Source organism: Canis lupus, chromosome 1, assembly GCF_003254725.2.
Source record: "Canis lupus dingo isolate Sandy chromosome 1, ASM325472v2, whole genome shotgun sequence".
NCBI lineage: Eukaryota > Metazoa > Chordata > Mammalia > Carnivora > Canidae > Canis > Canis lupus.
The window spans coordinates 9,162,066-9,175,900 of NC_064243.1; the positions used below are offsets into that span (position 1 = coordinate 9,162,066).

A 13,835-nucleotide genomic window follows, 5' to 3' on the forward strand; every position below is an offset into this window, starting at 1 on the left:
AAATTATAAACATATGGATGGAATTTCCTTTAAATTACACTTGAGTCTAAACCTTAGGGGTAAAGAATTTAACAAAATACATTTGAGGTTTCCGTAACACAAAACACTTGAGAAGTTAGACAGGGAATTCGACTACCCCAAAGACAGATGAGATTTTCACTCTAATATTGAGTAAATGGAACCTTCTCTCCTGTTTTGGAATATCTTTACTCTAAAATTAATATATAAATCTTTACTAAGCATCTTTGTAATAAACAGTTATGTGTGTGTATATATATATATTATAGTTAAAAGGTTATTATTTTATTTGTTTTTATATTCTGGAGCTAGAACAACTGAGAAATCAAGAGAAAAGCAAAATAAGAAAGGTATACGTTTAAAAACAAACAAAAAATACATACATTAATTTTCCCATACTTTGTCCTATCCTTTCTCACCTAACCCACAGCAATCTTTTTCAAATGATTATGCTTTTGACTACTAAGTACTTCATGGTACGCGAGTACCTAGAAGCAGTGGAGAATGAAATATTACACAGGAAATCAGGTACGTTTATACTCGAGTCCATTGTCTTCTCAATGATGAATTCTTGTTTTTTTTTTATTATCCTCAAACAAGCATATTTTTAAAAACACTGCCTACCAATGTATATAAAATAGTGAACATTGTCAACGTTGAAAATATAGATAAAATATTAAGGTAGCAAAAGTTTGCATAGAAAGTATATGTTTACCGAAATTTTAAAGATTTATTTATTTATTCATGAGAGACATAGAAAGAAAGAGAGAGAGAGGCAGAGACACAGGCAGAGGGAGAAGCAGGCTCCATGTAGGGAGCATGACATGGGACTCAATTCCAGGTCTCCAGGATCACACCCTGGGCTGAAGGTGGCGCTACACCGCTGAGCCCCCCCGGGCCACCCCTTGTTTACTGAAATTTTAAAGCAATTATGATTGTAGTAAAAATATGTAAACTTTTAAGAGTGATTTTATCTACATTATGTGGTTCTATTTTTCTTCTATATAAGGCTTTCTAATATATACAGCAAAATTTTTCATATATATAAATATGCATGTGTATATATAAATAATCACTCAAATAACAATCCAAATATACGAAATAGAGATTTTGAATTAAATTCTAAATTTAAATATATTTGCATCCAAATTACTCAACAAATGGCAGAGTTGGAGCACACCGGAAAGACCATAAATAATAGTGATACTGTGTAGATTGTAGATACTGTAAGGTAATGATACATCTTAGGTATATTTGGTGACAAGAAAACATATCACAATGTATGGAATGAGTACTGCAGAAATTTAAGGAGGCTAAATCAAATGCCAATCTGCTCTAATCCCTAAATTCTCTTTTGGATTAGAACATTCTACTAGAATACTTACCATGAACCCAAACACTGAGGTTGAGGCAACATATCTACAGTTATGTGTGTATGTGTCAGTATTTCAGACATTCACAGCATATGTGGATTTGCAACCTTACCACTGAGAACTTCAAGTAGACCACACTTTAATTTTTGTTGATTAATAGTAATAATTTTACTTCCTGATTATGGCTAGGTTATTCTCATTCTCTCTCCCTCCTTCTCGATCTCTAAATCTCTCTCTCTCTCTCTCTCTCCTCTCTCTCTTCATACAATTACATTGGGAGGCTTTAATGCATTTCAATAACAAGACTAACACTTGTTAGAATCTAAGTTTTTGTTGCTGGTTTATAACTGAATTCTTTATTGAGAAAATTGTAGATTCACATGCAGTTGTAGGAGAGAATGCCAAGATATCCCATGTACTCTTTAGCCAGTTTCCCCTTATACTAACATCTTCCAAAACTATAGTACAATGTCCCAAACAGGATATTGAAATCAATACAATCCACTGACCTTTCAGGTTTTCCCATTTTAACTTGAACTTGTTTGGCTTGTCTATTTTGTTCTATACAATTTTATCACATGCACAGGCTTGTGTATCCACCTCCACAGTCAAGACCAAACCCATATTCTTCATGTTCCTCCTCCTTGTCCTGAGTCCCTGGAAACCATAATTGTCTCCATGTCGAAAACTTTCTCATTTCTAAAATATTATAGAAATTGAATAATTCACCATGTAATCTTTGGAGATTGGCTCTTTCATTCACTCAGCATAGTACTCTGGAAATCATCCAAGGCGCTGCATATATGAATAGTCTGCTTTTCAGTTTTTGTTTTTATTGTTGGGGAGAATCCCATGGTATATATGCAGCACACAGGCTATTTCACCTGCTAGCCTGTGGAAGTACATCCGAGCTATTTTCAGCTTTTGGCTATTATAAATAAACAGTTATAAACATTGGTATACATGTTTTTGTGTGAACATAAATTTTCACTTCTCTAGAATAAATGTCCGTGAGTTCTCCTAGAGTAATTGCATATGTAGTGTTATAAGAAACTGAAACTGTACCATTTTACTTTCTCATCTTCTCCAGCATCTACCATTGTCAATTTTTTTAAAATTTCAGATGTTCTGATAAATATGTAGCTCATTGTGCTTCTAAATTGCATTTCCTTGATAGCTAAGAATACCTTTGTAATGTGTTTACATATTTTGAATATTACTTTCGGTGAAATGACTTTTCATATCTTTCTGCCATTTTCTTTTTTTCTTTCTTTCTTTTTTTTTTTTTTTCTTTCGGCCATTTTCTAAATGTACTTTTGGTTTTATTGTCTGGTTTTCAGAGACACAGTCTTTGGTCAGAAATGTGAATTCCAAATCTTTTCTTTCAATATGTATTTTTTCTTTCCATTCCCTTCATGTGATCTTTCACAGAGCAACAGTTTCTTTATTTAGAAACCATTTATCATTATTTCTTTGTGGATTTTGCTTTTGGTATACAACATAAGAAACCATTTAATTTTTTTTTTAAGAAACCATTTAATTTATCATTATTTCTTTGTGGATTTTGCTTTTAGTATACAATCTAAGAATTCCTCACCTAGACCTAGATCCGGAAGATTTTCTCCTTTATTTTTTTTCAAAAGTTGTATAGTGTAATGTTTTATAGTTAAGTCAATGACCCATTTGAGTTTCTTTTTTGTGCCACATGTTTAGGACATGATTTTTCTCTGTTTATAGAGATCCAATTGCTCTAACACTTTTGTTAATAAGCTATCCTTCCTTTGCTGAATTTCTTTTATATCTTTGTCAAAAATTACATAAGCATATTATCTTGGCTTATTTCTGGACTGTCTTCTCTGTTCCATTAATCTATGTGCTACGACAACCCTTCTGCAAGTACCACAGTATCTTGATTACTGTGCTATATAGTAAGACTTATTATCTGGTGAGGCAATTCCTCCATTTTATTCTTTGTCAAGATTGCTTTAGCTATTCTAGAGCTTGTGCATTTCTCCACAAATTTTAGAATAAGTTTGTCTATGTGCAAACATAAAAAAAATACTGTGGTTTAATAGGAATTGATTTTTACCCGTATGTCAATTTGGGGGAGATACAGTGTATTTACATGAACACAGTATGTCTGCTTTATTTAGATCTTCCTTGAATTCTTCCATCAGCATTTTGCAATTATCAGCATACAGGGCCTGTATGGGTTTTGTTAATCTGCATTTTCTTTGGAGTGAATATAAAGAATACTTGGATTTTTTTTCTTTTCTACATGCTTATGTTAGTGTATAGAAATACAATTGATTTTTTGTGTGTGGTGCTTTTATATCCTGCATCCTTGCTGAACTCATTAATTCTAGGAGTTTTATTTTATTGGAAGATTCCTTGAGACTTTTATGTAGACATTCACGTCATCTCTAAGTGGAGATAGTTGTATAACTTCCTTTTTGATCTAAAGTGCTCATTTATTTATTTCTCTTGAATTATTGCGGTGGTTAGTGAACACTTCTAGTAATGTTAAACAATGGTGAAAATAGATATTCTTGTTATGTTCCCAATCTTAGGGGAACAGCACAGTCTTTACATATTAAGTTTGGTGATAATAGTACATTTTTTTAGATGCTTTATTGTAAGTTGAGGCATTTCTCTCCATTTCTAGCTTGCTGAGAGTTTTTATCATGAGTATTGAATTGTACCAAATGCTTTTTCTTTGTCAATTCATATGATTAAATGACTTTTATTCTTTCATTAGTTGAGAGAGATTACATTGGCTGATTTTCAAATGCTGAACCAACCTTGCCTACCTGAAATAAGTTCCTCTTGGTCATGCTGTATAGTTGTTTGTTTACATTGTCTGTTTCATCCTGGTTGGGTTTTGATAACTATGGTTTCAAGGAATTGGTCCATTTCTCCTAAGCTGTTCACTTATGATCATAAAGATCATTAATAATATTCACCTGCTTTCCCTTAAGTAGCTGCAGGTTTTGTAGTGATATTCTCTATTATAATCTTGATATCATCATTGTTGATATAGATCTACTCTTTTTTTTCTTTTTGTTAGTATTGATAGATATTAACTATTCTTGTTTGAAGAACCAGCTTTGTTTTCATAGATTTTCTCTATTATTTTCCTGTTTTCAATTTCATTGATCTCTCCTCTAACTTTTATTATTTCCTTCTTTCTTCCTTTTTTGGGTATATTTTGTCTTCTTTTCCTAATTTCTTGTAGTGTATATTATTGTTTTCAGACTGTTTGCTATTTCTTTTTTTTTCTGTTTGCTATTTCTAATATAGGAATCTAGTGCTACAAATTTTGTTCTCTGCATTCCTTTGGTTGTCTCCTAAATATTTGATATATTTTCATTTCATTCAGTTATGTACAATTTTTATTTCCTTTCAGAATTCCTCATTGACCCAAGGATTATTTAGACATGTGCTATTTAATTTCTACTTCTTTAGAAATATTTCTATTGTTGACTTCTGGTTGATTCCATTATGGTAAGAGAACATACCCTGCATAATTTCAATAGTTCAAGTATTAAAAGTTGTTTTGGCCTAGGACATGGTTTATCTTGGTGCATATTCCATGGCACTTGAAAATATGTATATTCTACAGTTTGGGAGTGGAATGTTCTATATTACAACACTTAGATCATTTTTCATTGATTGTGTTATTCAGATCTCCTATATTGTCACTGATGTTTGGTCTTGTTTCCTAGACTCATTAGTTACCTTTTCCGTTGCTGAGAGGAATTGTTGAAGTCCCCCTCTTTGAGCTGAGAGGAGTTGTTGAAGTCCCCCTCTATGATTTCCCCTTTCAGCTCTATCAGGTTTTCCTTCATGCATTTAAAAACTGTGTTGCTTTGCTGTGTACTCATTAGGATCATTGTGGATTGATCCTTTTATCGTTATGAAATTTCCCTCTTTGTTTGTAGATCTGTGGTGTTTTTGTTCTGTTTTACTCAAAGTAACTTCTCTGAGATTAATATAGCCATGTTAGCTTTTATTTTAACAGATGCTGGCATGGTGTTATTTTTTTCATTTTTAAATTCCGACTTACGTATGTTATGGAGTTTGAAATGAGTTTTTTGTTAAGAGCACATAGTTTGATCTTTTTTTAATGTTTTGAGTTTTACTTAAATTCTAGTTAGTTAACATACAGCGTAATATTAGTTTCATGAGTAGAATTCAGTGATTCAACACTCACATACAACACCTGGTGCTCATCACAAGTGCCCTCCTTAATATCTATCACCCATTTTCTTAAGCATTTAACATATATGAGTCTTTTATTTTTCACGATAACTCAAGTAGTATATTTGATTGTATATATCTCTCTATGCTTTCCATTTTCTACTTATTCTGAGTGCAGATGTAGATGTGTGAGAATGTGTGTATGTATAATAGACAAATTCTTCAGCAAAAATCTGTTTCATTTTTATTACTATAAATAATTTTTATTAATTGTAATTGCAAAGACTCTCTGACCTAAAAGATTTCCAAATATTTATAATACCACTTTAGTCTGGCTCTTTAGTGTTATTCAAATGACAATTGTGCACATGTCAATATTTTCAATTTTCCAGTTAAATCTATTTCAGGAATGTAATTAAAAATAATAGTTTTAAAATACCCTATTTCAAACTAACATACCAATTTGATATGTTAAGCATTAATTCATTTGCATCTGTAAAATTTGTGTTTTAAACAATAAAAAATTCCATTGTTGTTGGAAAACTGCCAAAGTAAATCCTGTGGTAGTTAGAATGCGCTCTGATTTCATAGTTTTACAAGTTACTAGTTTAAAGTGAGACTTGACAGCATATTTAGCAAAACCTCCAAATCCATTTATGTTCCAAAAAGAAGAATGCAAATCTTACAACTCGTTGACAGTTGTCTCCTAAGAGAATTTTGACATTATTTTTAGGTATTTTATTTTATTTTTACTTAGAATTACTTTAGATGATATTTTCATGCTTTATTCAAAATGATACACTGGGTACTTTTAAATTTTAAATAACTTGTTTTACTTACTAATTAAATACTACTGATTTTTTTTTTCTAGAAAATATTTTTTTTTTAAAAAGAACTTTGTGGGATGTCTGGGTGACCCAGTCAGTTAAGCAGCCAACTCTTGATTTCAGCTCACATCATGATCTCAGGGTCCTGGGATTGGGCCCCATGATGAGCTCTGCTCTGTATGGAGCCTGCTTCAGAATTCTCCTTCTCTCTCTCTGCCCCCCACTTCATTGTCTCTAAAATAAATAAATAAATCTTTTTTTTTAGAAAAAAGAACTTTGAACAAATTGTGCATATTATCTTGTTGCCTGTTTGGCAGGGCTTTGTATTACATTAGATAGCTTCCAATGTAATCATAGTTAATATAAAATATAAAATCATATTTATGAAATTTAAGACAGAAACAAGTATATAAAACACAACAACCTAGAAAATGCAAATTTTGATATATTTGCAAACAAAAAATAATGGTAAGAAAAATGACTGCACAGAATTTAAGAAAAGCAGCAAGTATTTATTTTAGTCATTGCTATTAAGAGCCCAGTGAGGCTCATTTATTGTCAGTGTTTTCCTTTCCTGACTTAAATATGCGGTTTTTTGTGCCAGATTTTCATTTAGAATGAAGGACTTGAATTTGCTTCTGGATTACCAAACTTCTTTACGTTGGGAAATCAGCTACAAAACATGGGAAACAAACCACACTGAACAACCAGTAATTCTCATTAGCAGCATTCAAACTATATGAATTAAATGTCAGTCCAAATAAGAGAGGGTGAATTAATTGATCTATTTATTTCTGTTAGCTTACTCAGGAAGCCTCCATAGCCTCCACCTACTGTGAACTCAACTAGATATCCTTTCTTCATATATGTTTAACAGAGTTTGGTTCATGTTTTAAAGCTATTTGATTACTCTTTATATTTCCCGCTGACTAGGCTGTGAGTTCAGTGTGGGTAAGAACCATGTTTGTTTTTATTCATCATTCCATTCCCAGGAGCGAGGACAGTGTGTGAGTTAAAGTAAACATTAAGTCAATATTTATAGTTGAATGAAAGATTAAATGAATGAGAGATATTGAAGAGGAAAGTGTCTCTAGAATCCAGCAAAGGTTATTTATAAAGAGTTTATAAACATAATATTTTCATATCTGGAAACGGATACCAATTTTTCACACTTCTAGATAAGATGATGAGTGAACACATCCCAATTAATTTTAAGAAGTCAAAACAACCCTGATACCAAGACCTGACAAGAACTTCATGACAAATATCTCTCACTAACATAAGTGTAAAAACATGAAGAGAAACATTAGCAAGAAAAAGCTAGTGATTAAAAAGATTAATATATCACAAAGAAGTTGAATATATTTCAGGGACATAACTTTGGTTTAGCATTTGGTTATTAATTATTGAATTTTTTTAATAAACCACACTAATAAAGAAGATCTCAATAGATAAATAAGATGCATTTGATAAAATTCAACACCAGTTTATGATTTAAAAACATAGCAAACCAAATATAGAAGGGAAAATGTGTCACATGAGAACAGTTCTACCTGCAGAAAACCTAAAGCATTAATCCTTAATAGTGAATTATTGAAAGCTTTTATTCCTAAATGAAAAATAAGAAAGGAGTACCTGTTAATACTATTTCTGTTCAGTATTATATAGCAAGTGAGAAGAAAACTAGACAGGAATAGAAAGGAAATAAAACTACACTGTAACATGATTTTATAAGTAAAAATTCAAATCAATTCACCAACTATTAGAATAAGTGAAATGAGTAACATTACTTGATATAAAGTCAATATACACAATCATGTGTATTTCTATGTTCTAGAAACAAATACATATCAAATATAAATTTTTTTAAGATTTTATTTATTTATTCATTAGAGACACAGAGAGAGAGAGAGAGAGAGAGAGAGGCAGAGACACAGGCAGAGGGAGAAGCAGGCTCCATGCAGGGAGCCCCCACACGGGACTTGATCCTTGGTCCCCTGGATCATGCCCTGGGCCGAAGGCAGGCGCCAAAACGCTGAGCCACCCAGGGATCCCCCAAACATAATTTTTTAAAAAACAATACCATTTTATAATCACATTAAATATATCAAAATGGCTAAGGATATCACAGAGGTAGGGTAAACATATGTTCTATAAACTACAATATGTTATTGAAAGAAGCTAACAAATATCTAAATAAATGAAGGACTATGTCATGTTATGGGTTAGAAAGCTCAAGATCATAAAGATGACACTTTTACCCAAATCGACCTATAAACTTAATGTAATCCCAGTTAAAACTTGAGAAGGCTGATTTTGTGGAAACTGACAAGATGATTCTAACATTCATTTGTAAATGTCAAGAGTGAAAAATGTGAAGAAAATGTTAAAGAAGAACACAGCAATTATATGACTTGATATGAAAACAATATAAAGCTGCAATAATTAAAATAATGAGGTTTTGGCACAAGGAGAGACAAACAGACTAACATAAGAGAACACGGTCCATATACAGACCTGCTCCTCAGTGGTACCTGATTTACAACAGCTCAGTATGAGATATTATTTTTCCTTTTTTCAACAAAAGGTGCTAGTCAACCATATATCCATATGGCATTAACTGCTATGTCACACCGTAGAAAAAGATCATTTCCACTAGAGAACTGACCTAAAAGTGTAGGACAAGAAAAAAGCTCCTAGTAAAATCAACGAAAAAAAAAAATACATCTTGTTACCTTGAGCAAGCAAACAGGATAACAAGCATTAGAGTAAATGTTTATACACTGAACTTTATTAAAATTTAGAATTTCTGTTCACAAGAAGATGAATGAAAATGCAAACAACTGAATGGGAGAAGATCTTAGCCATGTGTATACCCACTGAAGCTTCATATCTAGAATGTATAAAGAATTATTCAAAATTTTCAAGAAAAATTTAACACAATTTTTAAAAAACATGCCAGAAATTCTTAAATATACTTCATGAAGGATGATATTCATATAGTTACTAAACATATGAAATGTTCTTACATGGTTAGTTATCAAGGGAAGGCAAATTAAAACTACAGTGGAAAACCATTACCCGTAAGAATATTCATAATAGCCTTATTCCTAATAGCTCAAAACCAAATCTGTCCATTTTCCATAAACTAAAAATGCATACATAAAGTTCATTATCATCATGGTGAGAATACTATATAACAGTAAAAATGGATGCTCTGGTGCTACAGAGAGATATAGCTAGTAAACAGAATGGCACATGAAAGAAGCTGGTACAAAATAATACCTTTTGGGTGATCCCATTTATAACAAATTCAAAAGGAGGCAAAGCTACTCCTCAAGATAGAGATTGCGGGTGTTTACCTTTCCTTAGAATGGTAATAACAGGGAGAAGGCCTGAGGGAGGCTTCTAGAATGCTAACAAGGTTCTATTATTTGATCTGGGTGGTGGCTACATGGGTGGGTTCTTTTTAAAAGTTCATTGAGTGCATGTGTTTACAGTTTGTTCACTTTACATGAAGCCATTGATGTTGAGCCTCATCATTTGGATAATAAGAAAACAGCCAGTTGCCAAGTTATCTTTACAAATACTCAGACTTCTAGCCATTAAGCAGCTTTCAAATTAGGTGCATGAAAGGAAATATTAGGCAGAGGGGAAAGATCCCTCTGCTTGTGGCCTGGGAAAGAGTATTAACATCTTTGGTCACATGACAGGGAGAACATGATAACATGACTAGTCCATCAGCAAACTGTAGATCAATCAGCTCGGCTAGAAAGGAAGCATGTTCCCTCAAAAGGACAATACCTTGCTTAAACTAAATGATTCCTAATTGGTTGTACTGAAATAGTTTGTTTTCTTATGCATATTTTGAATGAGAATAAAATGCAAAAATTCCCAGTAAATTCACTGTTTAATTCAATAAAGAGCTTATGAAATTTGTACATAGAGTATGCAATTAAAATTTTAGGTATTTTTTCTCTAATAATGTCTCTTTAATGCAAGGAAACATAATATACTAGTTGATTCATGCTTTAGTTAATGCAATCACTCAGAATTAAATTCTCCAGATGTTTCCTTGTTAGATGAAATTAATGCTTATTAAAACAGTAATGTTCAGATTATCAGAATTTCATTATCAAATATACCTCCTCTTAATGAAAATAAAGGCAGGAGTCTCAGCAAACAAATGGTTTATAAGGCCCTTAAGAAGTCTCATGACAAAACAGCCAATTGTCCTGTTTCCCTTAAACATACACACACATAATGATCACATGCTTGATAATGTCTCCACCATTATCTTTCTTGCATTCATAAATTTTTAAAATCTAAATATATAACCAGCAAGATTATCTGGGTTTGCTTCAAAATAATGAGCATTAAGGCAAATTGTAGTGGGGGTGGGAATGGTAGGAGACAAATCCAACCACTTCTGTCTTCTTTTTTTTTTTTTTTTTTTATGATAGTCACACACACAGAGAGAGAGAGAGAGACGCAGAGACACAGGCAGAGGGAGAAGCAGGCTCCATGCACCGGGAGCCCGACGTGGGACTCGATTCTGGGTCTCCAGGATCGCGCCCTGGGCCAAAGGCAGGCTCCAAACCGCGGCGCCACCCAGGGATCCCCACTTCTGTCTTCTTTGCACATATTCACATTTTCAAAAATTTAGGAAGCATAAAAAAAGGAATCAATTATTTTGCTGCTCAAATGCTTAAATTAAAATAGAAAACAACAAAAAAAGAGAAAGTAACTTGATATTTTGGAAGAAGACTAGATTCAAATGTTGAATTCTGCTTTTTCATTATGTTTGTGAAAGCCAGATCTACTTTTAAATTTCTAAAAATCTTTGGCAGCCTAAAAGACCTGACCTCAGAGTCCCAAGTCTCCCACTAAGTTCTGTTGCATAAAATCTAAAAAACAAACCCATGTTCAAATTCCTACTATGCTTTAAAATAATCTGCACAAGTCAGAAGAATTCTCAAATATAAGACAAACATTTCATCCAAGTAATAAAAAACCTGAAATTTAAAAAAAAATGTAACATTTTATTATTTTTTTAAATGTAACATTTTAAAACAGCAGATTGTCCCTACACATTAAAAAAAAAAAAAAGAAATGAAGATAGTTTTTTTTTTCCCCCTAAACAATGAACAAGTAAGTATTCTGGTTACCTTGGGACTGTTCTGGCTTAAATACACTATCATAATGTAAAATAACAGAGCAGGCAAGCACAGCTTCTTAATCATAACAGAAGTTAAGTTGAATACAAAAACATTTTCTTTCCCATTTTGTCATCCCTTAAAGTTAGCCAAACATCTCTTTATTATTTACTGCAGCTTTTAGGCATTATTCCTGATTTTATAACAGCTAATAGCTTTTCAAGGAAAACTTCTGTAATTTTTTTTTGTTACTCCAAAAAGTGAAAAGGACATAGGAAGAAAGGTATACTGCAAAGGGATTTGATATAACCTCTGGCCAGGTGTGAGACCTTGGAGAAGTCAACTTTTCCCAGACTAGTTTTAACAATAAACATGGAGTGATAAACCTACCTCATCAGTTTGCTTTGAGAATACAATGCTGTAATACATAAAAAGATCCAGGTACGATGTTGACATGCAATAAATGGTAACCATTATTTTATGATTCTTTTTACTACAGAAGATTCCCTTTCTGCATATCATGAATTTGTGGCTAAAATTAAAATACAGCATATAAAACCAATGTTCACACATTTCTTATTACTAGTACCAAGTTTTCAATGAAAATAGAAGCTATGATCCTGACAATCAGCTCTTTAAACACTTTATTCTATTTTCTATTTCTCCTTTGGGCGATAAAATATCTGCTAAAATGAAATCAAGAAAAAATGAGATTAATAAAAATTAGGAAGCAAAGCACTTAAGGAAAAATCAAAGAAGACGATATAGGAATGTAAACAATCCCACTTTCAAATTATCTGAAGCTATGGGAACGATGGGAATGATAAACTGAAATAAACAACTCAAACTGATTTTTCCTTGATATCTGTCCAAACAGGATGCACAATTCACATGTAAAGGGCTCATAAACATTAAAAGCAAGCTGTTCTGTGATTTTACTCTGGTCCTGTCATCAACTCTTAGCTTATGCTTATATGAACTACGCAGTCTTTAAGAAAAGAAAAGATTTTGTGCCTATAAAAAAAGGTTGGTGTAGAAACTCTTTGAAAACCCAAATACTGTTCAGTTTGGTAATTTGTGTGTGCACCTGTGTGTGTGTGTATGCGTGTGTATATTGTGTTTGTGCACGTTATGGGGGTGAGGGGGAATGATGGCTAATAACGAGAAAAATGAGGGATCTAAACTAAGTTTACTGGTCATTTTGTTCCTTTTTTTTTTTTTTTTATCTGTGGCCCCATGCTCTGGTTTATTATTTTGTTCTGGATTTGTGACATCACATCATAATTTTAATATACCTGCTTCTACCACCAGTCTATGAGCGTCTATGAGCTTCTGCAACTTGCTTTTTATTTATTTTTCTGTTCATAGTGACTAGAATGTAGAAGATATTCAATTAATGAACCTAGAGGAAACTAATTGAACCATTCAATTAAAAAAGTTTACAACTGCCAAAATACATATGTATGCAATTATGTTTATGCATGTCTATTGGGCCTTAACAGATTAAGTTTATTTTATTCATGTGAAATCCTCAGGCCTGTTGGAAATGAAAAGAGTTATTTGCTGTTTGTGTTTATGTGGAAATAGAAAGCATGAATTTTGCTGCTTCAGGGAGTTTAGGGAGGCTCTTCCATTTTTTGGTCTACTGAAGGTTAACTGGCTTTCTTCCATTTTTTCCCCCCATTAATCAAAGTCACCTCCATCCCCTCAGTTTGTGTAAGCCAAAAATTTACACTTCCCTTACTGATCATTGTTCATGATCCCCTATTTCCAATCAATTACCAGGTCCTGTTCATTTCACTGTCTAGGAAGTTTCTAATCTCTGTTTACTTTTCTCCTTCTCACTCATCTGAGTGCAAGCACACCCCGCCTCACTCAGGTTCCCAGAGGAGAATACCAGTGGTTCTCAGGAACCTTCCACCAATTGCAGAGATATTTTTATATTTTTGATTGGATGATTTCATCTTTGCTGAAACCCCTTCCATTTGCTTTCCTGTTATTCTCAGGATTAGTTCAGAATTCTTACTGCCTCAAAACCAATTTCACCTGCTGGTCGCCCTTCCTCACTTTTCCACTCCAGCAGCTCCATGCTTCCTGTACTTGCACGCCTGGAGATCTCACTCCTTATTCTAGCCAAGCCTTTAGTCTTGGATTACCAAAATAATTCAGCTTCCTTTGGGTGTCAATGGTCTATTCCTATACTAATTTGCCAGAGGGAATATTTCACAAAAAATGTAGAAGTTCCAATTTGAACTAAAATA

The 13,835-nt window shown here is 32.8% G+C and overlaps 1 protein-coding gene across 6 annotated transcripts in view; it reads right to left on the reverse strand.

Annotated features, from left to right (window-relative positions):
* Positions 1–13,835, reverse strand: part of CCDC102B (coiled-coil domain containing 102B) — a 139,083-nt gene that overhangs the window by 113,204 nt on the left and 12,044 nt on the right. For 2 of the 6 annotated variants that reach the window (XM_049112019.1, XM_025422053.3), the window contains exon 1: positions 9,704–9,797. The exons of 2 other annotated variants lie outside the window; for them this stretch is intronic. In XM_049112019.1, the coding sequence (XP_048967976.1) occupies positions 9,704–9,720 (17 nt within the window). In that variant the 5' untranslated portion in view covers positions 9,721–9,797. Of the gene's footprint in view, positions 1–9,703; positions 9,798–13,835 lie in introns of those variants that run through there. 2 more of the 6 variants (XM_025422056.2, XM_025422055.2) reach the window with 1 other exon arrangement.